Source organism: Vitis vinifera, chromosome 9 (genome assembly GCF_030704535.1).
Source record: "Vitis vinifera cultivar Pinot Noir 40024 chromosome 9, ASM3070453v1".
NCBI classification, from domain to species: domain Eukaryota; kingdom Viridiplantae; phylum Streptophyta; class Magnoliopsida; order Vitales; family Vitaceae; genus Vitis; species Vitis vinifera.
The window spans coordinates 8,390,052-8,417,601 of record NC_081813.1 but is presented as its reverse complement, the minus strand read 5'-3'; the positions used below and the strand labels follow the sequence as shown (position 1 = coordinate 8,417,601).

The window sequence follows — 27,550 nt, the reverse complement described above, 5'->3', positions numbered from 1 at the left end:
ATTAATGGAGGAGAAAGGTAGGGTTTTTTTTTTTCTTAAGTTATTTTAATAATAACTTTGCCTTTTACAACATTAACAAATGAAGAAGGTGAATGTTATATTTTGATATCTTTCTAAAAAAAGTCTTAGTCTTAGTCTAAAAAAAAAAAAAAAATTATTGGCTTGAAATCTTTTCTTTTTTTTATATTTTTCCTTTTTATTTTCTTTCCTCTTATTTTTTTAAATTAAAAATGTGTTTAGCAATTATTATAAAAAGTGTTCAGTATTTTTAATACTTAAAAAATAAAAAGTTCTTGGAAACTCAATTTAAATATAAGATTATTTTCTTAAAATGGTCATTACAAACTCAATTTTAAAAATCAACACTTCATCCTTTTTTTGCCCTCCTGTCGATAAAAATGTCATTATTATTTTATTTTATTTTATTTGTAAAAATAATATTTTATAATATATTATTAAAACTTGAAAGGGTTAAGAACACTTCTGTCAAAAATTGGTTACTCTCCGAACAAAAACATAAGGGACAAATTCATAAATATGAGGACTATTTCATTTTTTTTATCAATTATTTCTTAAATATAACCTAAATATTTTCTTTCCTTATATTTTTTATATTATTTAAACAAAAAAAAAATTTACCAATTTTCTTCTTGAAATCTCTCAAACCAATTACCAATTCATTGTTAATTAAAAATTACTAATTCTCTCATGCCAAGCCATTAGAGTAAAAACAAATGATAAATCATAAGAATGAAATTTGATTTTCAATAATTCTATTGCATTTGCACTCCTCCAGATGATAAACAAACCAACTAAAGAGTTGTAAGTTTCCAAGAATCCAAAACACTATTAAGGAGCAGCTTTTGCGCCAGGTCTCTCTCCTCTCACTCTCCTTCAAACAACTTCCTTCCATAAAGAGACTGCAAATTCCCAAAAAGTTCCCTCTTAAGAGACTGAAAGACCAACTCCAACTTCTCCAGCTGCTCCATGGCATTATTATTGTACATGGACAACCCATAGTACAAATCAAAGTTGTCATTCGCTGTGTTCTCCACCAATTTTAGCAATGTTTCATACCCTTTGGTGTTAATGGAGCTTGATTATAACCCGAACCTCGCTAAAACCCTCCCCATTGTGTGGGTTATGAACTGAGACTCCGCTGAGTACTTGTCGTGATCTGTACAGTGTTAAAATAAATGTGGATCCACATCATATTAACCATTATTCAGGATTTAGCTATCCGTATATATATATATATATATATATATATATATATGATTGCTGATTGATCTAGCGTATGGGCCACCTTATGTGTAGAGTCTAATGCCATCACGGGCCTTAGATGATGGGCTTAAGACTCGTGAGGCCCAATAACCCAAAAGGTATGGTCCCTAAGGCAAGAGGGTACATAAAGGCTAAGTGTTTGTTCTTCAGATGATCACATCTTTTGAATAAAAAACAAAACCCGTTCTCTCTCGCTTCCATCGTCAGAGAGATTATTGGAAGGTGGATAGCCCTCTACAGCCTTAGCAATGGACTCAGGTTAGTCTGGATTCAGTATGTTCGCATTCCATAAAACATTCAGGCACATTTCTTTATATGATTTAACATGAGATTCCTATGTAGAGTTCTTGGATTTATAATGGTTGATTAAACAATTGGTATCAGAGCAGCATGTTAAAATCATTAAGAAATTGCGATTTTTTAAATCATCAAGGGATTGCCATGCTCTCAATTTCCTTCACCAAAACCCTCAGCCGGCCTCTTTTCTGTGCCCTCGAACACCATACGTTCCAGAAAATGAGCCATGTCGTTGGTGGCGTCGCTCTCGAAGCGGCTTCTGGAGTAGATCCAGACACTAACAACCGCGGCACGACCTAGGAGGTGAAATTCTGTGGCGATTCGGAGGCCATTAGGGAGGGTGGTGATTCGGGTTTCAGGAGAGCAGGGAATAGCGCTGTGGTCAGCAAGGATAAAGATGAACCTCAGCGCGAAAATGGCATCATCTGGGCGCCACTACCAGTGATGGGGGTGATGCTTGCAACACCAGTGAGGGGCGTCGTTTTGGCGCCTGTCTGGTGCTCGAAAAAGGTGTCGTTTGGTGTCGTTTCAGGCATTCAAGAGACGTCGTTTTCAAGCATTCCAATGACGCCGTTACAGGCGTCGTTCTAGACGCCGTTACAGGCGCCGTTCTAGACGCCGTTACAGGCGCCGTTCTAGACGCCGTTACAGGCGCCGTTCTAGACGCCGTTACAGGCGCCGTTCTAGACGCCGTTACAGGCGCCGTTCTAGACGCCGTTACAAGCACCGTATAGGCGTCATTTCCAGATGCCATTTGGCGTCACTTCAGTCGAAGATGCCGTTTGGCGTCACTTCCAATCAAAACGCAGTGAAGACGCCATTTTGGCGTCATCCCCTATCGGCGACGTCGTTTGGCGGAGTTGCACCTACCAATGCCATTTTGGTGCTACGCATGATTCGGTTACAGGGGACCTTAGGTCTTTTGGGCTGTAGTATATATATATATAATGTATTGAAGGCGTTGTTGCAGGCCTCCTTACAGGAGTTTAAGACGTCATTCAAGGGTCATCCGATGTCGGTGAAGAGCGTCGTTTCAAATGCACTTTAGGCACCATACCAGGCGCTGTTCAAGCGCTATTCAAGGCGCGCTTCACTGCACCAGTTGGTTGCGCATTCAAGGCCACTTCAGGCGCCATTCAAAGCACGTTTCAGGCGCCATACCAGGCGCCGTTTGCAGCGTCGTTTCCAAGCCTCGTTAAGACACCGTTAAGGCGTCTTTCAGGCACTCCAAACGCCATCTGCTCATCACGGCGTCGCGCCACAGGTAGGGCTGCTTGCCAGCAATGCCGTTACAATGTCATTCCGGTGGTGGCGCCGTCGTTTGGAAATGGGAAATCACCATTCCGGTGATGGCGACAACGTTTCGCCATCGGTGGCTCGAGGACAACTCCGGCACCGCTACTGGTGCCGCTCCAAGAGTGACGTGGTTGCAAACGACCTTGGGTTGTTTGGGGCTACATAAGATGAGATAAGATAAAAAATAAAAATAAAATAAAATAATAAAAATATAACAAATAAAAATAAAAATTATTAATTAATATGCCCAGGTTCACTTCATATTTCCCATATTGAGTTGTGTCTATTTATGCACATGTTTATTGTCATATATACCTTGATAGCTATAAAAATGGTTATTGTGCATCCATGTTTATGATGCATGGGTACCAAATTATTATATGGTATCTAAACTCAGGCAGGGTGACAATTTGGATTCTGCCACCAATGAACTTTCAGTTATAAAGGTTTGTTAATCCTTGATAAAATTCCGTTGATCCTTAGTCTATGTGAAGGCTACTTGGTGGAGGGTGAATGTTTTTTTTTTTTTTTTAAGTCCTAGTTGGATCATTTCTGGACACCATAGAAGAAGGGATTGGGGATTGCCCTTTTGAGGGATGCGAAAGTTTCAGGCTGTAAAGTCCCTATTAAAGTATATTTTTTGTTTAAATTGCATATTTGGTAAACATTTTGACTATTTGATAATCTATTAAAAGAAGCCATGTTGCTACCAAGCTGGTGCTGCATGCACAAGAATTTTAGGGAGATGGTGGACCACCTTCTTTTGCAGTCCAACCTTGGACCCTCAGTTTTTAATTTATATAAGATGGATCGGAAAATTTTCCCATCATTTTATGCTCCATTTGTGTTTAATATTTTTTTTTTAAAATAAATGAATGTATATTAGTTGCCAAAGTAACTTATATTACATAATTTATTTATTTTATAATATCTAAACATGTTATTATTATTATTATTATTTAAAATAATCGGCCCAAATGAAGATTATTTTAATATAATAATAAATAAAGTAGTCATAAATATGTGACATATAAAGTTTATCTTACTTGTTGTATGTCAGTCCAAAGATAGGCATATTGCTTCGGTTTTATTGTCAATATTTATGAATTAATTTTGTCAAAGGATAACAATTACAAACTGATATTTTTTTCCAAATACTGAATATTAATGTTTGTGCTAGGTATCTTGTAATAGGCTCACATGCATATATATATATATATGTTTAAATTTTTATTTATTCATATATGCATGATATTTATTTATGACCCCTCAACTAGATCCTTCTTTAAAATGGGCAATGCTAAGTTTATTGAGGATGTTGAGTTAAGTGGGAGAGAATCATTAAGAAAGGTGGTCTTTGAAGAGGAATCTGGTAGTATTCCTATTATTACAACTGGACATGGTCATATTATGATTGATGACACTATCCAGAATGTACAACCAATAACAGAGATTGTAGACACACCTGGGATTCCTCCTACTCAAGTTATGGAACCAATTCAAGTTCATGAAGAGGTAACTCAACAACCTCAAGAACCTCAAGTACAAGTGCCACTGAGGAGATCCACTAGAGAAAGGAGAAGTACAATTTCAGATGATTATGTTATATATCTCCAGGAATATGAGTTTCACATGGGTCTGGAAGATGATCCAATTTCAGTTAGTCAAGTCAAACAAAGTTCTGACTCTAAAAAGTGGATAGAAGCCATGAAGGATGAGATGAAATCAATGAAAGGCGATCATCGATAAGGTGTTAAGAAGGTTTGGCATGAGCAATTGTGCACCAGGAGACACGCTTGTGGCAAAAGGCGATAAATTTAGTTTGCAGCAATGTCCGAAAAATGAACTTGAGAAAAAGGATATGGAGAGGTTTCCCTATGCCTCAACAGTAGGAAGTCTCATGTATGCACAAGTTTATATGCGTCTGTATATTGCGTACATTGTTGGAATGTTAGGTAGAATTCATAGTCTGCTACGAGGCATCAAACCATGGGATATGGCTGCGGAATTTTATCACTCAGTTGTGAATTATTGATGGGATTGAGAAACCATTGAGAATCAACTGTGATAATAAGGCTGTAAAATTATATTCTAAGAACAACCGAAGTTCGTCAAAATCTAAACACATTGACATCAAGTTCTTGGTTGTGAAAGAAAGAGTTCAAAGTCTTCAAGTATCAATTGAACACATAAGCACAATGTACACCCTCAATTTTGTCCCTTTAGCACATGTCTTTAAATTCATTTTTAATGCTCCATAATAACTCCTTGGTGGCCCATTACTACTCGTACAACTTACCTTTTTCTGAGTCACCTCGGAGATTTTGGTTGAGAGATTATCTGACCCCTTATTGTGACTCTTGACAGCCCTAATTTAGACTTAGGCTTTTTTTCGTTCATTTTTAGGATAGCTTTTAGGTACACTTGGCCCATTAGACACCGCTCTAAACCCATTTAGACACACTTGGCCCAGTAAGCACTTTTAGACTCACTTTTTGTGTGACTTGCATGGCCCGCATAGGATTGACTATTTTATTCAACTATTTTGTTTTACTTTATTTATTTTTATTTTATTTTAATATTTGATAGTTTGCAAGATTGCTAACTCTTTTTGTTTTTATTCTCTCTATTTTTGTTTTTCTATTGTTTGATAAAAGAATATGGGCTGCTATTCAACTCTCACTAAGGCACGTGCGCTCAAAAAGGTAAGAGAAATATTTTATGAGGAAAAATGAATTAACGTGGCTGCATACATATGGTAAGAGAATATCTTGCATGAGAGGAGAGAGAGCATTCTGATTTTTGAAAAAGGAAGGGAAATAGAAGAAAGGAAAGTGGATTCTCTTGAACATATTGAGTTTGAGAGGCTGATACGAATATAAGAAGAAAAGGAAAAGAACAGGGGGTGCATGAGAGGATCGTCGGAAAGGAGGCATAGAAGAGAGGGACTTGAAATACGTATAGGAAGGGAGAAGATTGGTGGACGGAAAAAGGTTTGAGAGCAGATTTCTCAGTCGAGAAAAGGTACAGTAGCTTGGAACCAAGCAATTGGAGAGGAGAACGCGCATGTATGTTTCCAGATTTTTGCTATTTCACCATTCAGTTTCAATCTTTCCTGACTTCTTAGTTTTCTGAAGATTCATTCTTGTCATTTGGTGTGGACGCAAGGGCCACAATTTGATTAGTTGAGACTAGTTTGCTTGCATATTTATGCTATTTTAATATTCCTTTTAATGTCTTTGGTTCCATCCGAAAGCAATCTGAATATAAGTTTACCTTTGAATTCGATGTTATGGGTCTTGCCCCCATTTGTGTCCTAATCTGGCTTTAAAACACCCACCGACTGTCTTCTTTTCCCCTGTTTTATTTTCTTCTCTTTCTTGGTCTTTTTTGCGTGCTTCTGTATCTACGTTTCTTCCCTTTCTTTACCTTGGTATTCTCGGATATGGAGTCCATGAGCATTCTGAGAAAGTTGGGAACTTGATAAAGGTTGTGTAAAACGGTTTTTCTTGGAGTTAAACAGATGCAGAGGTTACCATAGTTCTTGAGGGTTCTTAGTTTATGGCATCGCTCATTCCACCCGGACGGAAATTCTCACCAATTCCACCCGGATGTCTCACAGCAGCCATTCTATCCGGCCAACATCCTACCTTCTCCGGATGTCTCACAGCTGCAATTCTATCCGGCCAACATCCTACTCTCTCTGGATATCTCACAACTGCCATTCTATCCGGCCGACATCCTACCCTCTCCGGATGTCTCACAGCCGCAATTTTATCCGGCCAACATCCCACTTTCTCCTAATGTCTCACAGCCGCCATTCTATCCGGCCAACATCCTACTCTCTCCAGATATCTCACAGCCGTCATTATATCCAGCCAACATCCTACCCTCTGGATGTCTCACAGCCGCAATTCTATCCGGCCAACATCCCACTTTCTCCGGGTGTCTCACAGCCGCCATTCTATCCGACCGACATCTCATTTTCTCCGGATGTCTCACAGCCGCAATTATATCCGGCCGACATCCTACTCTCTCCGGATATCTCACAGCCGCCATTCTATCCGGCCGACGTTCCACCTTCTCCTCTATTCGCTTCTTTGATTGGGAACTTATTGTTTTAAATTGAATTTTTGAATCATTGTTCAACTAAACATTCTCAACTTTGAAAAATTCATCTTTAGACCTTCTCTAGGCAATAAAATCCAGATTTCAACACCCTTTTGCTGCCATTTTCCTTCCGGCACACGTTTTCACTATTTTATTTGATTTTCAACCGATTTTCAATAAGCATGAACAAACTTCATGATTCCAAACAATGGAATTCATTGAATCAATTCGTGCAAAAGCAATATGGACTTTGGTGGGTGGTCCTACATTCTTGATATCTTCACTAATATTGATTTTAAAGATGATTGTTTGGTATTTAATTGATTTTGATTCCTCTTAGAGATATGCTTGAATTTGTTTTATATTTGTTATTGGGCTAACCTTGCTTCCCGTAAAGGCGTTTTAGCTTGCTATCCAGGTACGCTCCTTCTCATCCTTTTTTCGAGAATTCTATGGACACGTATGCTATTGGTGACTATATTCATGCATGATGTGATTCTTAGGTGTTTAAATATATACTAGATTAGCCCAGATAAGACACATGTTGTGTGATAGATTTCTACACTAACTCTTATGTTTCATGATAGCGCTTGAGAAGTCGTTCAGGTACGCACTTCGACTCTCTCTTATGGTTTGTTCTCTTTTTAAGCATGCAATATTTGAAATCACCTAACCTACTTCGGTATCTATGATCAATCGATTAATTGTCATATTTCCGTCAACTTAGTTAGTAGAGACCTTTATAGGGCTTAGAGGGGTGCTACCTTTTAAAGGTACCTTCCCAATAGGTAACCTGATCCCCAGACTTAGACTCGAGTTTTTCAAAGACACGCTTTTTCCAAAAATTATGGAGTCACATTTTAGGGTTTTTCTTTCTTGTTTTATTTTCCCTTTAAAATAAAAATAAAATAAGTGGTGACTCCAACTTTTTCCAAAAATTAATTTTTCACAAATAAAAAGCGAGTCTCGCCGATCGAGTGGGGACGCACGTGAAAAATGTGGGTCCACACACAAACTCCATGATTGTGGATCCACTCACTAAGGGTTTGCCACCCAAAGTATATCATGAGCATGTCACACATATGGGTGTTGTACACATTGATGATGTGCTAGTATAGTGGGAGTTTGTATTTAGATTTTGTGTTTGTTTTCTTGATGTGATATTATGTTTGTATTATCTGTACAGACCTTGTTTTTAAAGACTACTGTCTTTGAATACTCTTAATTGAAATGATGACTTTCAGAAGCAGTTTAGCATCAAGTGTTGAAAGTGGAATTTGACTATTTTTAGTCATAAAGTAGGACCAATTGGAAATAAACATATTAAATATCACATTCTATGTAATTTCCATGCTACACATCCATACTTGATCCATGTTGCTAATTTTGTTAATGTTGTGATCATTGATGGGTTTAGTTATAATTGTGATTAATGAAGGCCGCTTTGATGCTATGTTAGCATAATTAGTAGACCAGATTGTTTAAGGATATTTGAATAGGATAGCAAAGATGAGCTCAATGAAGTATTATCATGAACATTGTTGGCTAATATATGTGGTCCAAGTGGGAGATTGTTAGAATAAATGTGGACTCACATCATATTAACCATTATTCAGGATTTAGCTATCCATATATATATATATATGATTGTTGATTGATCTAGAGTATGGGTAACCTTATGTGTAGAGCCCAATGTCATCACAGGCCTTAGATGATGGGCTAAGACTTGTGAGGCCCAATAACCCAAAGGGTATGGTCCCTAAGGCAGGAGGGTATATAAAGGGTAAGTGTCTGTTCTTCAAATGATCACATCTTTTGAATAAAGAACAAAACTCGTTCTCTCTTGCTCCCATCATCAAAGAGATTACTAAAAGGTGGATAGCCCTCTACAGCCTTAGAAGATCCATACCTTATTCATCTACACCCACAATGAACTCAGGTTAGTCTGGATTCAGTATGTTCGCATTCCATAAAACGTTCAGGCACATTTCTTTATATGATTTAACATGAGATTCTTATGTAGAGTTCTTGGATTTATAATGGTTGATTAAACACACAGCTCATCTCTACCATTTTGCACCCTTCTCTTGCAAAAACATCCAACAATCTCCCACACCTTGAGATTCTAGGATCATCGTTTCCAATTCTGACCTTATCGCACATAAAAGTAAGGCCTACCCACCCATTTTTGCCACTCTCCGGACCGAACATTGGGTGTGTACAGAGGATATCGAACTCTTCAGGCAAGATTTCGAGAAATAAGCTTCTTGGAAATTCTTTCACCGACAAAACGTCCACAAATAGCGTCCTACGCCGTAGTCTATGAAATGGGATCGATTTGAGCACGGATTTTGTCGAAATGATCAAGGTGCATAGCATCACCACTTCTGGGTGTTCGTCGCAAAGGTCGTGCGGGTCACTAAAGAAGGAAACGCCGAGCTTAGCAGCCGTGTCGGAGTAGTCAGAGCGAGAGTGGGCGAGGACGGTGTGGCCCTGGCTGACGAAGGTTTTTGCTAGAAACTGGCCAAAGTTGTCGAACCCAATGATTGCGATTTTGAGGCTTGTTGGTGTTTTGATATGGGTTTGCAATTGGGTTCCAAAGTGGTAGTCTAGGGAGGCCTCCATGGCTCTGATTTGGAGAGATTTCGGGTGGAGGTTGAATCCAGTTTGTGGGTTGAAAGAGAAAGATTGGGATCCAGAAAAGGAATCTGAGAGATATGAGTGAAGATTCGGAAACACTGGTTTTGCAGTTGGGCAAGATTTTGAGGAAGGGAAGGAGAGCATCTTGAAGAGGCGCAGAGAGAGAGTCGAACGAGACAACGGAGTGAAGGTGCTGACACATTTGGGGAATTTATAGTCACAAAGTGTTGGGTAGTGGACCACTGTAAATACAAATATTTGATTGAAAGTCGAGAGATGAAAAAATAATTTCATTATTCAAAATTTTAACCATAAGTGACCACTTTGTTGTTATATTAAAGTTCCAAATTAAAAGTAAGGTAAAATAATTATTTTAAAATTTTTTTAATAACAACTAGGCCATAAAAAAAATATAAAAAATAATAATAATTATAGTGGTGTGGTTACAAATGTGACTTTTTTTTGCTACTACTGTCTACACTTCAAGAAAATATGATTTTTCCAATGAAAATTTATAGGCAAATTAAAATTGCATCACAAAATATAATTTTTTATCCATTTTCTTTGATTAAAAAACTTTCATCATTGATTGTATTATTTCTACAAGAAAATATGATTTTTCCAATGAAAATTTATAGGCAAATTAAAATTGCATCACAAAATATAATTTTTTATCCATATTCTTTGATTAAAAAACTTTCATCATTGATTGTATTATTTCCTAATGAATTGAGTGATTTTATCGTTGAACAATGTTGTTAAGTTGTAATATTAGTAACAATGATAAATAGCTATATGATCTATTTAATTATTAATTAGTATGTGTAGACCCCCTCAATAGCGGTAGCAGGTTTTTTTTCCTTTTTTTTGGGATTATTATTTTATTGCTTTTTCTTTTGGCTTTTCTTTTTTCTCTCTCGGCTTCAGAACCCGAGAATGAGTTGGGGGTGGCAGCCAAAACAGGGCGGCCATAGGACGAGATGGGTAGGTTTTTTTTTTACGGCAGATGGGACGGGGTACAGAAATGGCTTGGAGGAGAAGCTAAAGAAAAGGAGGCAGAGGGCAGGAGGGCAGTGGGGAGGTCTGGAAAGAATGGTAGCAGGGTAGCAGGAGCAAGAAAAAACCCACGGGTTTCCTGATTTGTTTTTTTGAGAATAAGCCCTCCCAGGTGCTAGCCTCGTAAGTTTTCTGATCATATTTCTCATCACATTTGTCCTTCATGCATTTTCCTTATGGGTTTTAGTTTTCATTCACTGCTCGAACGTGTTTTGCTCTGCTATTCTCTCGTTCTTTGATTTCATTTGGAGATATCATGCGTATGGGTTCATTCGAATCGTGTTTGTGTTCTCCGTTTTTCCACGGCCCATAGCCTAAGGATTTACACTTGGAATGAGGCTCAATATAATTGTCATGGGATATTCTTTGTTTGCTTCTTGAGATTTGCATTGTTTTACCCTCTGTTTTCTCATTCTTCCACGCGCGTTTTATTTTATTTTAAAACCTGTGAATCTCTGGTTAGTTTGGGTGAGGCTGGAAGGAGAATGAAAATCGCTACATTAAAATCGCATCTCGGAGTTATCAATGTTTCTTGAGAGGTTGTAGTCCTCATGGTGATGCCTATGCAATATTCAACAATGTCTGAATCTGACTTAATTACTCGGAATTTAATGGTTCGAGCTTACGCTGAAGATAATTTTCCAGATCAAGATCCGAGTCTTTTTCATGAGCTCCAAGTTCCAGGGATGAAGTCCTACATAGTGACTATCATGAGCATCCTCCCAGTCGCGCTAGCAGAGAAGATCTTGATACCCACGCTCACAGTTTTAGTACCATTAGCAGTCCCACCAGCGCTTCCCTCTTCCCGTCTTCAATGGAACTACAAGCTTCACGTATACCAGCCATCGGCAGGCCAATCTCTTGGGTCAGTAAGAACAAATGATGTGAATGAAGTGCATACTCTACATGGGAAGTTTAGGCTGGATGTTGACCAGAATGTGAGTGACGTGCCTCCCAGCTTGCATGAAACAAGCCTGAAGCAACCCACTTCTCTCTCTAATATCTTTATACCCGTTGCCACCCACTCTACCCATCGCACCGCCCCACTAAGCCCATTTTCTCACTCTAAACCTTCTTCAGACCCTTTAACCCATTTCATCTTTCGTCCATTACACTCTCTCTCTACACCACACCCCACCCATCTATCCTCTTTTAGGTGCCCTCCACGTTCGTTCCCTCCACCTTCGCATGGCCATGCATGGCCATGCATGGTAATGCTATTCTCCATGCACCTTGGTTCCCACGCATCATCCATCATGTCCACCTTCTAACACCCATATTTCAACCTATCTCTCCCTCTCTCTTTCTCTAAAGCTCATCTCATACCCATTTTTCTAACCTACCCCTCACCACCATTTCTCTCTCTACATCCTCATACCCGTCACCACTCGAACCTCTCCGTGTGTGAGCTTTCTCCTATGGCTGGAAAATGGGCAGCAGCTAAGCAGCAGTTTCCTTCCTCACGAGCCTCGTCGGAGCCACCTTTGGGCTCGGCGCCGCTGCATCAATTCTGAACACCAGCTACTCGCCACCGTCGTCGTCGGATTCGTCAAGACCCGCTTCATCCTTATCGCCACTTCCTTATTCGAGAGGATCGAACGGCGGCCGCTGCTCCTAACCAGCATTGCAGGCATGATCTTCCTGTTGGCGGGCCTAGGAATGGGACTGATCATGATTTGGCTCTGGCGGACATCAGCTATCTTTTTTCGACGGCGAAGACCGAGATCTGAGCCACCTCAGATGTTGGTGGTCCGTCGTTTGTTGCTGTCTGGGTCGACAGGAATAAGCTTCCAACTCAGGGGGGCCGTGGAATAGGAGCACCAAGAACGAGTTGCCGGAAATTGCTTGCTTGCAGGAGTGATGTGCGTGTTGCGCCTTCTTTGGGCTGCCAGGAGGCCCGTGAATACCATTTAAAGGCCTTTCTCCACTTTGGAATCACCTCTAAATGCACTGTTAGTTGCACCCAAGGCCCACTAGTTTTCTTTGAAACTTCTTCCCACCTTAGGCCCATTAAAGGGCTCAATTTAAGTAGCCATTGTCTTAAGCCCATTCCTAACCATTGTCCTAAGCCTATTTACATTATTGTTACTTAAATATTCAAATTCAATTTCCTATTATTATTATTATTGTTATTATTATTATTATTATTATTATTATTATTATTAATTCAACTTTTAAAACCTTATTATTATTATTATTATTATTATTACTATTAATTATTATTATTACTATTATTATTATTACTATTCTCATTAACTATTATTATTATTATTACTATTACTATTATTATTATTATTACCATAGTCATTATTATTATTAATTCAATTTTCCAAATCTTATTGTTATTATTATTATTATTAATTCAATTTCCCAAATCTTATTATTAACTATTATCCTTATTATTATTATTATTATTATTATTATTATTACCATAGTCGTTATTATTATTAATTCAATTTTCCAAATCTCGTTATTCTTATTATTATTAGTATTTTTATTATTAATTCAATTTTCAAAATCTATATTCTCGCAGTTTAATTTCTCAAAGTTCATTTCTTATTATTATTATTATTATTAATTCAAACTTTCAAAATCCTATTATTATTATTATTATTATTTCGAACTCTCCAAATCTTATTATTATTATTACTATTAATTTAAACTTTCAAAATCTTATTGTTATTATTATTAATTCAACCTTTCAAAGTCTTATTATTATTATTATTATTATTATTATTATTATTAATTCACACTTTCAAAACCTTATTATTATTATTATCATTAATTCAAACTTTCAAAATTTTATTATTACTATTATTACAAATTCAACTTTCAAAAGTCCATGGTCTCGCAGTTCTATTTCCTAAAGTCTGTTTCTCATTTTCTTTAACAAATTTCAATTTAATTACCGGAGCTCTAATCTTTTAAATTTAATTCCCAAGACTCCAATTTTCAAATAAATTCCAAGAATCCTGTTTTCACTCGAATAGTTTTAATTCCATTTCGGTTTTTAAATAATCTTCTGATCTTCTTGATTCTACGTAAGCAAAGATAAATTATTCGTAATTCTAGAACACAAAATTTGTAACACTAATTCATGAACCATAAATTGGGCCTTGGTGGGGGCTCGATGTTTGATCCCTTTCGATTGTCAACTGTTGCACTTGATGTATTTTGTCTGATCTTCATTTTGCACTTCGATATGTATGGGCTATATTTTGTATTCATTAATTGTGCACTAATCCCGTTTCTTGATAGCGCATTGTGGCTCGTGGCCGAGGTACGCATCCACTCTCATTCTAGTCAATCTCTATTGCGTGTTTTGATTCCCATATTGTGTATGATTTAGGTAAGTATCCATTGACTTTCTCGTTGATTGCCACGTCTGTTTCATTGTATTAGTAGAGACCCGACTTTAGGGACTTAGAGGGGTGCTATGGTCCGTACCGTACCTTCCCGATAAGTAACCTGACCCCCGAGCCCGATCAGGTTTTTCACAGACCACCTTTTCCAAAACAAGGAGTCACACTTAGGGTTTTCTTTCTTATTTTGTTACCCTTTAAAAATAAAACAAAAATAAGTGGCGACTCCAAGTCAATTTTTCTTAATCAAGAAATATCATTTTTCAGAAACAAAAATCAAGTTCGCCATTCGAGTGGGAAACGCATTGAGCCGAAATGCGGGGTCCACAGTATGTTATTAATGTTTTGATGATAGTAAAGTTACTATGAAATAATATAATATATATTATTTGAGGAACTTATATTAGTATATTTTTTATTTATATTACTTCATATATATAATAAAAAAATAATAATTAAAATTAAATAAGATTAAGAACTATAATAAATATGTATTATTTAGGTAATTAAAGAATATATATATTCTTTGATAATTTTGATTTTGATTTTTAATTTTAATTTTAACTTTAATCTTAGTTTTGATCTTAATTCTAATTTTAGTTTAATTAGAATTTGTAATCTTAATTTCAATGTCAATTTTAATGTTAATTGTAGTAATTTTAATTCTAGTTTTAATCTTTAGCTTGAACTTTAGTCTTAACTTTGACTTTAATTTTAATATTAGTTTTGACCTGAATTTCAATCCTCATCTTAAACTTAATTTTAATTTTTATATTAATTTCCATTTTAATTTTAATTTTAATATCAATTTTGACATTAATCTTAGTTTTGACTTTAATTTTGATTCTAATTTCAATTTAAATTCTAATTTTAATGTTAATTCTAATTTTTATGTGATGGTTTTGATCTTGATTTTTATTTTAATCTCATAAATGAAAAGAAAATTTTATTTGTATGATTGAATTTTTATGTTCATTTTAGTAATTTTAATCTTGTTTTCATCTTTAAGTTTAACTTTAGTCTTAATTTTGACTTTACTAATCTTAGTCTTAATTTTAATTTTAAAATTAATTTTCATTATAATTATAACTTTAATTTTCAATTTTAACATTAATCCTAGTTTTGACTTCAATTTCAATTATAATCTTAATCTTAATTTCTATTGAAACTTTAATCTTAGAAGAGAAAAAAAAAAGGGAAAATTATCATTTAGGGTGGGCGGGGTAAAAAAAATTAACCTGGGTGAGTGTTGTAAAGGGTAGGTTGAAAATGTCATAATTTCTTAAAGGTCTTCTTTTTAAATGCCAAGATTACCATTAATAAGCCAAAAGCAACAAAAAAAAAAAAAAAAAATTATAGGATAAGGTGGGCTAGATGTAATAATTATTGAGAAGGATAGTCTCTTTTCATAATTTTTAAAGGACAATAATGGGCTTAAATATCAAAATTGTCCTTGAACTAAAACTTTTAAAATTTAAAGCATTTAAAGCTAATTACTAATTAGTTTAATTGTAAGGAGCCATAATAATTGAATGAAGGCTATTTTAATATGCTGAATATTCAGTCAGATGATGGGATTAATTTATCTGGATTTTGATTCAAAGCTATGTACGATTATTTAATGACCCCACCAGCCTCAATCATGCATATCAAGCAAGCCTTGATGATTCAAATAAAGAAGCCCCACTAGCCTCAAATAATACAAACCGTATAAAGCAAAGCTCCAAAAAGCTCAACAATTCAAATAAAGTAGCTCCCAAAGCCTCGATATTGCATCCCTCTGGCCCCACCGGCCTCCAAAAGGGTTGACCTCCAAAGCTGCAGATCTGATCTCTTCATCTCACTGGCCTTTATTCATCCTCCATTCCTCTTCATTCATCAATCCCACCTTCTTCACCCTCCCCATGGCTGATACCCTCGTTTCTATTGTGCTGGAACGCTTAACTTCGGTTGTTGAACAGCAGATTCATGAACAAGTTTCTCTGGCTTCGGGTGTTGAATCCGAAATTCAAAGTCTCAAAAACACACTCCTCTCCGTCCGAGATGTTCTTGAAGATGCCGAGAGGAGAAAAGTGAAGGAAAAATCTGTCCAAGGTTGGTTGGAGAGGCTCAAAGACATGGCCTACGAAATGATGGACGTGCTGGATGAGTGGAGCATTGCTATTTTTCAATTCCAGATGGAGGGAGTTGAAAATGCTTCCACGTCTAAGACGAAGGTAAGCTTCTGTATGCCCTCCCCTTTCATCCGTTTCAAGCAAGTTGCAAGTGAGCGGACCGATTTTAATTTTGTCTCTAGTAGGAGTGAGGAGCGACCACAGCGACTTATAACTACCTCTGCAATTGATATTTCAGAGGTGTACGGTCGGGATATGGATGAAAAAATGATATTAGACCATTTGTTGGGTAAGAAGTGTCTAGAGAAATCTGGCCTCCACATCGTCTCCGTAGTTGGGACGGGAGGCATGGGCAAAACAACTCTTGCTCGACTAGCCTACAACCACCGACAGGTGAAGGCCCATTTTGATGAGAGAATATGGGTCTGTGTTTCTGATCCTTTTGACCCATTCAGAGTTTGTAGGGCTATTGTTGAGGCCCTCCAAAAAGGGCCTTGTCATCTCCATGATTTGGAAGCTGTACAACAAGAAATTCGAACATGTATTGCCGGAAAGAAGTTCCTTCTTGTGCTAGATGACGTGTGGACCGAAAACCATCAATTGTGGGAACAACTGAGGAACACTCTCACCAGCGGAGCTGTAGGGAGTAGAATTCTAGTGACCACACGTAAAGAGAGTGTTGTTAAGATGATGGGAACTACATACATGCATTCCTTAGGGGAGCTGTCTTTGGAGCAATCTCGGGCATTATTCCATCAAATAGCTTTCTTTGAAAAGCGTAGTTGGGAGAAAGAGGAAGAACTAAAAGAAATTGGTGAGAAAATAGCAGACAAATGCAAGGGCTTGCCCCTCGCTATAAAAACTTTAGGGAACCTCTTGCGCATAAAAAATAGCGAGGAAGAATGGAAGAACGTATTGAATAGTGAAGTATGGCAGCTAGATGAGTTTGAGAGAGATATTTCCCCTGCTTTGTTGTTGAGTTATTATGATCTGCCCCCTGCAATTCAACGCTGCTTCTCATTTTGTGCTGTTTTTCCAAAAGACTCGGTTATTGTGAGAGCTGAGCTGATCAAGTTGTGGATGGCACAAAGCTATCTCAAATCTGATGGGAGAAAAGAGATGGAGATGGTTGGGAGAACGTACTTTGAATATTTAGCTGCTCGGTCTTTCTTCCAAGATTTTGAAAAAGATACTGATGGTAATATAATACGTTGTGAGATGCATGATATAGTGCATGATTTTGCTCAATTTTTGACTCAGAATGAATGCTTTATTGTGGAGGTTGACAACCAAAAAAAGGGGAGTATGGACTTATTCTTCCAAAAGATTCGTCATGCCACCTTAGTTGTCCGAGAGAGTACCCCTAATTTCGCCTCCACTTGTAACATGAAGAATCTTCACACCCTCTTGGCTAAGGAAGCATTCGATTCAAGAGTTCTTGAAGCCTTAGGCAATTTGACATGTCTTAGGGCATTGGATTTGAGCAGCAATGATTGGATTGAGGAACTTCCTAAGGAGGTAGGAAAATTGATACACTTAAGATACCTTAATCTATCATGGTGTGAAAGTTTGAGAGAGTTGCCTGAAACAATTTGTGATTTATATAATTTGCAAACCTTAAATATTGAAGGATGTTCAAGTCTTCAGAAACTACCACATGCAATGGGTAAACTAATTAATTTGAGGCATCTTGAAAATTATACTCGGAGTCTAAAGGGCTTGCCAAAAGGAATTGGAAGATTAAGCTCTCTTCAGACACTGGATGTTTTCATCGTGAGTAGTCATGGCAATGATGAATGCCAAATAGGAGACCTGAGAAACTTGAACAACCTAAGAGGACGTCTTTCCGTTGAAGGGTTGGATGAAGTGAAAGATGCTGGGGAGCCAGAAAAAGCAGAATTGAAGAATAGGGTACACTTCCAATATTTGACATTGGAATTTGGTGAAAAGGAGGGGACAAAGGGTGTGGCTGAAGCTCTACAACCCCATCCAAACTTGAAATCCCTAGGTATAGTCGATTATGGTGATAGAGAGTGGCCCAATTGGATGATGGGTTCATCATTAGCTCAACTGAAAATACTTCACCTCTGGTTTTGTAAAAGATGTCCATGTTTGCCTCCTTTGGGGCAACTGCCTGTCCTTGAGAAGCTGTATATATGGGGTATGGATGGTGTGAAATACATAGGTAGTGAGTTTTTGGGATCATCATCAACAGTATTCCCAAAGCTGAAGGAATTGGCTATTTCTGGTTTGGTTGAATTGAAGCAATGGGAAATAAAAGAAAAAGAAGAGAGGTCAATAATGCCATGTCTCAATCACTTGATTATGAGAGGCTGCCCAAAGCTGGAGGGACTGCCGGACCACGTGCTCCAGAGGACACCATTGCAGAAATTGGACATCGCAGGTTCTCCTATTCTGAAACGACGCTATCGAAAGGATATCGGAGAGGATCGACACAAAATATCTCATATCCCAGAAGTCGAAGTCGAATATTCACGGGACTGAATGGTCATCACGCTTCACCTCATGTCGCTCTTGTTACAGGTAATTTGAATTTATCTTAGTTTTCATTTCCATTGCATCCATAATCGCACACATTAATGTATTTCATGAATAATCTTTTTCTGAAGCTTTCCATTTTGCAAAACATTATTATGTTGTATCCATAGGTCCATTTTGGCACATCTACGCTGTTACTAAAGTGTTTATCCTATAATATCTACACCTTGCAAAATAAGAGAAATAAAAATGAAAACCTTTTGTACAAAAAAACTTGAAACCTTTTCTATTCTAAAAGTGTTTTGTTACATGATCAAATACCTCCAACAACCGTGTAGAAGAGATTTTATGTGATCTTTAGACTCTATATGTACTATATAATGTTATATATTATCAAATTCCATTTTAGGGTACACTTTTCTTGGGCATGGGCCTAGTGTTCCCTCTTTTCTGGTGGAGTTGGGGGTTTTCGGCTTAGAGTAGACTTTTGTTGGGCCATGGGCCTAGTGTTTCCCCTTTTCTGGTGGTATGGGCGCAATGATTGATCAGGTTTCAGGCCCATGGGTATATATATAAATTGTAAAAATAAAGAAAATAGAGCGAAGAACTGAAAGCAGAAATTCTGAAAAAGTAAACTCTAAATTATCTCTTTCTAAAAACCCAAATTCTACTTATAGGGTTATAATCATAATGACTAAATTAATATATTTTTTTATAGTTATGAAGGTTATATGAATAGTTGAAAGGTTTAATACAAGGATGGTAACATTCACAAATTTCTACAAGTTTATAACATTCCCCTTTGATTGTTAGTCATTCTTATAATATCTCCGTTAAATTTTATTAAAAGTTAAGGATAAAATATATCGACTTCGATGGATATTTTGAAAAGAATTAAAAAAGATTATAAAACAAGAAATAATACATCTATTTAAGTTGTTATTCTTAAATAATCTATGTATAATATAATTTGTAATATTCGACAGTAAATTAATAATATATAACACTGAAAATATATTTCATAGAAAAATATAATTTAGATGTATTTAATGATAAAAAAGAAATGATTCCATATGTATGATTTTTAAAATATTTATAATTTTATTTTTAAATTTAAAATCCTATATATTTAATTAATATCTAAAATATTAACAAAAACTCATTAAAATTATGATAATGGTTTTTATATTTTTAATACTTTGTTAAATTGAATTTGGATATAAGATAATTAAAATTCAATTTTATGAAAGTTATATATTATCAAATAGGATATTTATAGTGTAAAATACCTACTACTTTTTTCCCCTTAGTTTCTTTATGGTTCTTAATTAGACAACTAAAAGTGTTTCCAAGTGAAGCTGATCTTTGATATCTTGATTAGACAACTTAGTTTCTTTGAATTCTATTTATGGGAATGAGAATAAAAAATAAGATAGGTACGAAGGTGAATCATATTACTACATACAAGAGAGAAACCAAAATTCCAACAGGAGTAAGATTTAATTTTCATAGTGATGAAGTTTTTATTCCTTTTCTTATTCCAAAAAATAATATTTCAAATATAATGAATGAGAAATGAAACAAATGAAAAACATGATCTAAATGTTAACTAATTAATATTTTAATACCCTAACCTATTAGATTATTTGCTCAAAATATTGCAAAGAAAATTTCAAAACTTATCAATAAAGACCATCTTGATTCTTGTCTCAAAATTATATCCAAAGGCATCATTTATTATTATTATTATTTGTCATTTTTACTTGCAAGCTTTGATATTTATTTATGTCTTGACTTTCCTTATCTCTTTTCCATCTTAATTTTATTGTTTTTCGTTTCAGAGAAGCAAGTTCAAATAAAGAGGAGAAAATTCCCAACACCTATGTATTGTGAAGTTGTCTATGAATCAATTTCAAATTGGTGATTTGTAAATTTTTTTTCTCTTTTTCTTTTCCCCTTTCATTGGTTTGCCTATATATGTAAGAATGTGTAAACTTCAACTTTATTGTTTGGATTTATTTCCTACAACATAAATGGTTTGCGAATGATGGGAACTTACATGCATGCATGCATGATGTTTCTTCTGATTTGTTGTAAGGACATATCTATTGTTAACCTAATGGATGAAGTGGGATGCTCTTGAAATTTCAATGCAAAGGTTTCAAATGCTTGGTTATGATTCCAACAAAAATTTTCTCCTAGAGGGGGCTTTGCCTAATAAATGTGAGGTATTATCAAGTCACTTAAGGTCCTTTGACCATGTTTTCTGAAACTTATTTTTTAAAACTGTTTTTTATTCTTTAATTTAAAAATAATTTTTAATTACAAGTTTCGGAAAACATGATCAAATGGATTCATGTTTTCCTTTGTTTTTAAAAATTGGTGAAAACAACTCTTATTTGTTTTCTAAAAATTGTTATCTATTTCACTTTGTTTTAAAAAATGTTTTCAGAGAATAACGATAAAACAATGTTAGAAAATTTTAAAAATAGTTTTTTGTTATTTAAAAACAAAAAATTGTTTTTAAATCAAATGACCAAACAGGCTCTTAGTGTTTGTTTGGATACACTTTTTAGTTTTATAAAATGCTTTTTTTTTATTTATAAAATTAGAAAATAGTAGTTTCTTTATATAAGATATAAGAACTCTGATAATTTAAAAATAATTTAACAAATTGAAATATTAAAGAAAATTTACTATCTCAAAATTTAAAATTTTTTAAAATGAATTTAAAAAATATGAAGTAAATTTATATTTATTATACCAGATATCTATTTATATAAAAGTTTCTAATTTAAAAGAAAAAAAATGGGAAACTCCAAAGGGTACTTAATTGTATAATGTTGGCATTATAATAGAGAAGCTGTTGGTTGGGAGTTCTCGAGAAAGCATCTCCATTGTTGGGATGGGAGGGATCGGCAAAACAACTCTTGCTCAATTAGCATACAACCACGAAAAGGTGAAGGCCTATTTCCATCAAAGGGTGTGGGTCTGTGTGTCTGATCCTTTTGACCCAGTGAGGATTTCTAGAGCTATTCTTAAAGCCCTCCAGAAAGAGTCTTCTGGTTTCCATGAGCTGGAAGCTGTACAACAAAAAATTCGCACACTTATTGCCGATAAGAAGTTCCTACTTGTGCTACGATGTTTGGACTGAAAACTATGAATTGTGGGAACAAGTAGAGAGTTCTCTCAAGGGTGGGGCACCGGGAAGTAGAATTTTGGTGACCACACGAAACGAAAACGTTTCTACAATCATGGGAACCACGTACAAGCAACCCTTAGGAGAACTGTCCAATGAGCAATGCCGGTCATTGTTCAGTACCATAGCGTTTCACGGGAGGAGTGGAGAAAAAGTTGAGGCATCTTGAAAGTTATGGTACTCTAGAGGGCTTACCAAAAGGAATTGGAAGATTAAGCTCTCTTCAGACACTGGATGTTTTCATTGTGAGTAGTCATGGCAATGATGAATGCCAACTAGGAGACCTGAGAAACTTGAACAACCTAAGAGGACGTCTTTCCGTTGAAGGGTTGGATGAAGTGAAAGATGCTGGGGAGGCAGAAAAAGCAGAATTGAAGAATAAGAATCCTCCAACGTTTGGATTTGGAATTTGGTAGAAAGGAGGGGACCAAGGGTGTGGCTGAAGCTCTACAACCCCATCCAAACTTGAAATCTCTACGTATATTCGATTATAGTGATAGAGAGTGGCCCAATTGGATGATGGGTTCATCATTAGCTCAACTGAAAATACTTTACCTCGACTCTTGCTTAAGATGTCCATGTTTGCCTCCTTTGGGGCAGCCGCCTGTCCTTGAGAAGCTGGATATATGCTTTATGTATGGTGTGCAATACATAGGTAGTGAGTTTTTGGGATCATCATCAACAGTATTCCCAAAGCTGTAGGAATTGGCTATTTTACGTTTGGATGAATTGAAGCAATGGGAAATAAAAGAAAAAAAAGAGAGGTCAACAATGCCTGTCTCAATCACTATTAATAAACTATTAATAAAAGTTATAATTCACTAAAATCAACTACTAATAAAACAGTTAGACATCATTTAACAAACATACCTTATATATCTATTTTTTTAAAATTTGGAGATGATAAAGCTAAAATCCAAGAGTTAAAAAGACCGGCATCATTTTCCATCTACCTAGGCCCTGCACGCATTTAACCCAAACAAAAACTACAAAGCTCCACACTAATGGACAGCCAAAATACCCAAAATTGATGAACATGTTCTCCTTGCTTTTAATGGAAAAAAGGATAAGGTTACAAGGAAATTAGGAACAGAGCTGTTCTAAAAAGAGGTATAAAGAAAAGTAACACGCTACCATCCTGACTCTTCTGTGACAGTTAAAACCATTTTGCCTGTCCTCCCTTACCAATCATGATTATCATCATCATCATCATCAGCCCTTCAAAAATAATATTTCCCTAAACATAGAAACCAACTTGAAAAACCCACAATGTGGGGATGGATGGATATGGAGATTAGATGAATTGGTAAGAGGTGCCCAATAAATACTGGGGAAAAAAGGGCTAATCACCCCTTTGCCCATGTATTTTTCATCATCCCATTCCTCAGAAGATCTTGAAAAGCAACCCACCATGAGTGGCAAAAAAGGGAGCAAAGACGAGAGACTCCACTGCCATGAGCTTGATAAGGATGTTGAGCGATGGGCCTGAGGTGTCCTTCAGTGGGTCTCCAATGGTGTCACCAATCACAGCTGCCTTGTGTGGATCAGACCCCTTTGGGCCAAGCGTCCTTGCATGCTCGGAAGCACCAGCCTAACAACAAAATTCCAAAAATTACCACTCAATTGAATAATATCGTCAAAGCAATAATAACAGTAAACACGGGCCAAGAGAGGAAACCACCTATAGCCTCACTTCAGCGTATGCTTACCTCAATGTACTTCTTGGCATTATCCCATGCACCGCCAGTGTTAGAAGCAGAGATTGCTATCGGTTAAAAGCACACATCCAAAAGAGCAAATCAGAAAATAAAATTTCAATTAACAGCCAAAAACAAAGCTCCTAGAAAGTGCTTCAGATAAGCATTTTGTTAATTTGCGAAGTCTCTGACTACTCATGCATGTCTATATTGCTAAACACACCTAACAAGATTTTGTTCCCAAATTTCACTAACTTAAATTCAACCCTGACTTTTCTTCGCATAATTCATGATATTTTTAAGATAAACTACTTTTTTTTTTTTAATAGATCAGAAACCATGAAATTCCAATTATACATTTAATGATCATGATATTACCTGGACACCAGAAACAAGGGAGCCAGCTAGTACTCCAGATAGAGTCTCCACGCCAAAGAAGGTCCCAACGATAAGGGGTGTGAGCATGACAAGGGCACCAGGTGGAATCATCTCCTTAATGGATGCATCAGTAGAGATCTTGACACAAGTGGCATAATCAGGCTTGGCGAGGCCCTCCATCAGACCTGGAATGGTGTTGAACTGTCTGCGAACCTCCTCAACCATCTTAAGAGCTGCACTTCCCACACTCTTCATGGTCATGGCTGAGAACCAGTAAGGAAGCATTGCACCAACAAGCAAACCAATGAAGACCTTTGGAGTCAAGACATCAACAGTTGAGATCGATGCACGACTTACAAAGGCACCAAACAGTGCCAAAGACACGAGTGCCGCAGATCCAATTGCAAATCCCTGAGAACAAATGTAAATCAAACATAAAAAATGAAGTTACAAACAGCTAAGTGAAGCTAAAAGAAATGTACACAATTAGATTTCAATAACAAATTACACAGCAAAGCTGCATTGTACGGACTGAGTTTGCTTCACATTAGTTAAGATAACCAACAGGCAGCTCACCACTTACAAGTTGTGAATAGAACCTTCTGGCTTACTGCTCGTAGGAATGGCATTAGTTTAACACAAAAATGAACTACAACGCCTCTACACACTCTGAAAATTTATACTGAGATATTTTATTCCAAATTCAAAAATTGAGTTTCATCAATTTATAGGCCTAGTCAAAAGCCATATGCATGATAGGATGAGCCTTTCGGCTAAGGATACTTACCCTTCATGGATTTGTACCTTGCATAATGCATGTGATGATAAGACACTTTTCAATGACAACATTAGAACCAACCTACAGATGTGATTTACCTTCCCAATGGCAGCAGTGGTGTTGCCTGCGGCATCAAGTGCATCAGTTCTCTCTCGGATTCTGTGGCTCATGCCAGCCATCTCGGCAATTCCTCCCGCATTGTCACTGATGGGACCATAAGCATCAATAGCAAGCCCAGTAGCAATGGTACTCAGCATTCCTAGGGCTGCCACTGCAATGCCATACATGGCAGCAAAACTGAAACTAACAAAAATACTAACTGCAATAGCAAAAATAGGAATGATGACAGATTTGTATCCCAAAGCAAGGCCAAAGATGACATTAGTGGCAGTTCCAGTCCTGTAGGAATCAGCCACATCTTGCACAGGGCTGCAAATAAAAGAAACACAAGAATCAGAGTAGGAAAGCTGAAGACTATAACAAGGCAGGAATTCAGTGAGATTATAGATACCTGTATGCATTGCTAGTGTAATACTCAGTTACAAACCCAATAATAAGTCCAGCCCAAAGACCAACACCCACACACAAGAACAGCTGCCTGCAAACCCAAATTGAGTTAGTAGATGTATATCCATTTTTTCCAAGGAATTAACAATGTAAACCTTACCAATTCTTCACAACTTTCTGAGAGCCAAAATTGAAGATTGTGAAGGATGATGGAAGGGCAATCCAACTAACAATTGCAACTCCCACAGTCATAAGAACAGTGGAGATGATAAGCTGTTTCTCTTATTCGATAGCAATATCTAGATTTTGATCATAATGATGAATGCCAAATAGGAGACCTGAGAAACTTGAACAACCTAAGGTTTTCCTTTGTGGACAATATCCAGATTCATATACCATAGGTTTTCCTTTTCCATTTGATAGCAAACGAGCATACATCTATTTGGTGGAACAATAGGATTTTTAGAGATTTTGATCATACGAAGGGAAGCAATCAACTACAAGTCGCCTTTTGTGCCCATGTGCCAAACTACATATGATATTTTAATCCAAACTTAAAATGTAGAATATACATATCTCTTATATCATAAATTTATTTATTAATTTTTATTTTTTTATATTAATGATCTTACAAAATAAAATAAAATAAAAATTAGTATAAAATTAAATTTATGATTAAAAAATAAGAACTGAAAAATATTTATAAAATAATTTTAATATTATATATATATATATATATATTGAATAACATAATAAAAAAACTTTTATTTACAAAGTTTAAATGTTTTAATCATAAATATTGAAACAAATTTTCATGTTTTCTAAAATAGAAAATATTGAAATGCAATATAATTTTCATTTTAAGTATTTAAAATAATATATGCTTTACTTTTTTTATTTTTTTATTTTATAAACTAAATATAAGCATAATATAACGTATTTTATTAAATATGTTATCTTAGATATAACATTCATTAAATTTAATATATAAGGATATTATATCTTATTTAAAATTATATCCTAAGATACCTATTTCTCATCTAATAAAATCGAATATCCTAATTGTTTAGAAGTGAAGTAATTTAACTGTTATATGCAAAATAGGTTTGAATATATAGAAAAGTTCGTTATAAAAGTAAAAAAGAAATTGCCATATTAAGGAGGTTATATATTTAATTCAATTTAAAAATTAATTTTTGAACGATTTTACCATATTAATATATAATTGTATCCCATAGGGTTATACATATTTCTCTTATTAGCTCAAAAAAAATATTATCATATTGAATTATCCTCATCTCAAATGTTATTTTTAATGTCTTTATTATAATTAATTTTAAAAGTTGTACAATATACCATATTATATATATATATATATATATTATTAATTAGATTAATGTTTTACTGTCTCTTTAGAAGAGGAAAGGGAGAACAATGACTAAGCCACTAATCTTAGCTTTCTAAGGTCTTACAAGAGGGGCATGTGAGTGGAGGATTTGTACCCACATCGAATGAATAAATTAATGGAGGAGAAAGGTAGGGGTTTTTTTTTTTTTTTCTTAAGTTATTTTAATAATAACTTTGCCTTTTACAACATTAACAAATGAAGAAGGTGAATTTTATATTTTGATATCTTTCTAAAAAAAGTCTTAGTCTAAAAAAAAAAAAATTATTGGCTTGAAATCTTTTCTTTTCTTTATATTTTTCCTTTTTATTTTCTTTCCTCTAATTTTTTTAAATTAAAATTTATTTTAGCAATTATCATAAAAAGTGTTCCTCATATTTTTAATATTTAAAAAATAAAAAGTTCCTAGAAACTCAATTTAAATATAAGATTATTTTATTAAAATGGTCATTGGAAACTCAATTTTAAAAATCTAACACTTCATCCTTTTTTTGCCCTCCTATTGATAAAAATGTCCTTATTATTATTTTATTTTTTTTGTAAAAATAATATTTTATAATATATTATTAAAACTTGAAATAGTTAAGAACACTTCTATCAAAAATCGGTTACTCTCCGAACAAAAACATAAGGGATAAATTCATAAATATGAGGACTATTTCATTTTTTTTTTATCGATTATTTCTTAAATATAACCTAAATATTTTCTTTCCTTATATTTTTTATATTATTTAAACAAAAAAAAATATATTTACCAATTTTCTTCTTAAAATCTCTCAAACCAATTACCAATTCATTGTTAATTAAAAATTACTAATTCTCTCATGCCAAGCCATTAGAGTAAAAACAAATGATAAATCATAAGAATGAAATTTGATTTTCAATAATTCTATTGCATTTGCACTCCTCCAGATGATAAACAAACCAA

At 35.4% G+C, this 27,550-nt stretch overlaps 2 protein-coding genes and 1 pseudogene across 2 annotated transcripts; 1 reads left to right on the top strand and 2 right to left on the bottom strand.

The window, feature by feature from the left end:
• Positions 1 to 731: 731 nt before the first annotated feature.
• Positions 732 to 9,921, bottom strand: LOC100853122 (arogenate dehydrogenase 2, chloroplastic-like; annotated as a pseudogene).
• Positions 9,922 to 15,785: 5,864 nt separating this feature from the next.
• Positions 15,786 to 20,743, top strand: LOC104880274 (putative disease resistance protein RGA3). Its single transcript, XM_010656535.3, has 2 exons — positions 15,786 to 18,703; positions 20,500 to 20,743. The coding sequence occupies exon 1, from the start codon at positions 15,950 to 15,952 to the stop codon at positions 18,662 to 18,664; it is 2,715 nt and encodes a 904-aa protein (XP_010654837.2). The 5' UTR covers positions 15,786 to 15,949; the 3' UTR covers positions 18,665 to 18,703; positions 20,500 to 20,743.
• A 2,132-nt stretch (positions 20,744 to 22,875) lies between these two features.
• Positions 22,876 to 25,514, bottom strand: LOC100266984 (pyrophosphate-energized vacuolar membrane proton pump 1). The gene is made up of 6 exons (XM_010656537.3): positions 25,378 to 25,514; positions 25,222 to 25,308; positions 24,809 to 25,139; positions 23,934 to 24,343; positions 23,567 to 23,627; positions 22,876 to 23,448 (listed from the first exon to the last, which is right to left on the bottom strand). Exons 1-6 carry the CDS (start codon positions 25,467 to 25,469, stop codon positions 23,242 to 23,244), a joined length of 1,188 nt encoding a protein of 395 aa, XP_010654839.2. The 5' UTR covers positions 25,470 to 25,514; the 3' UTR covers positions 22,876 to 23,241.
• Positions 25,515 to 27,550: the final 2,036 nt, after the last annotated feature.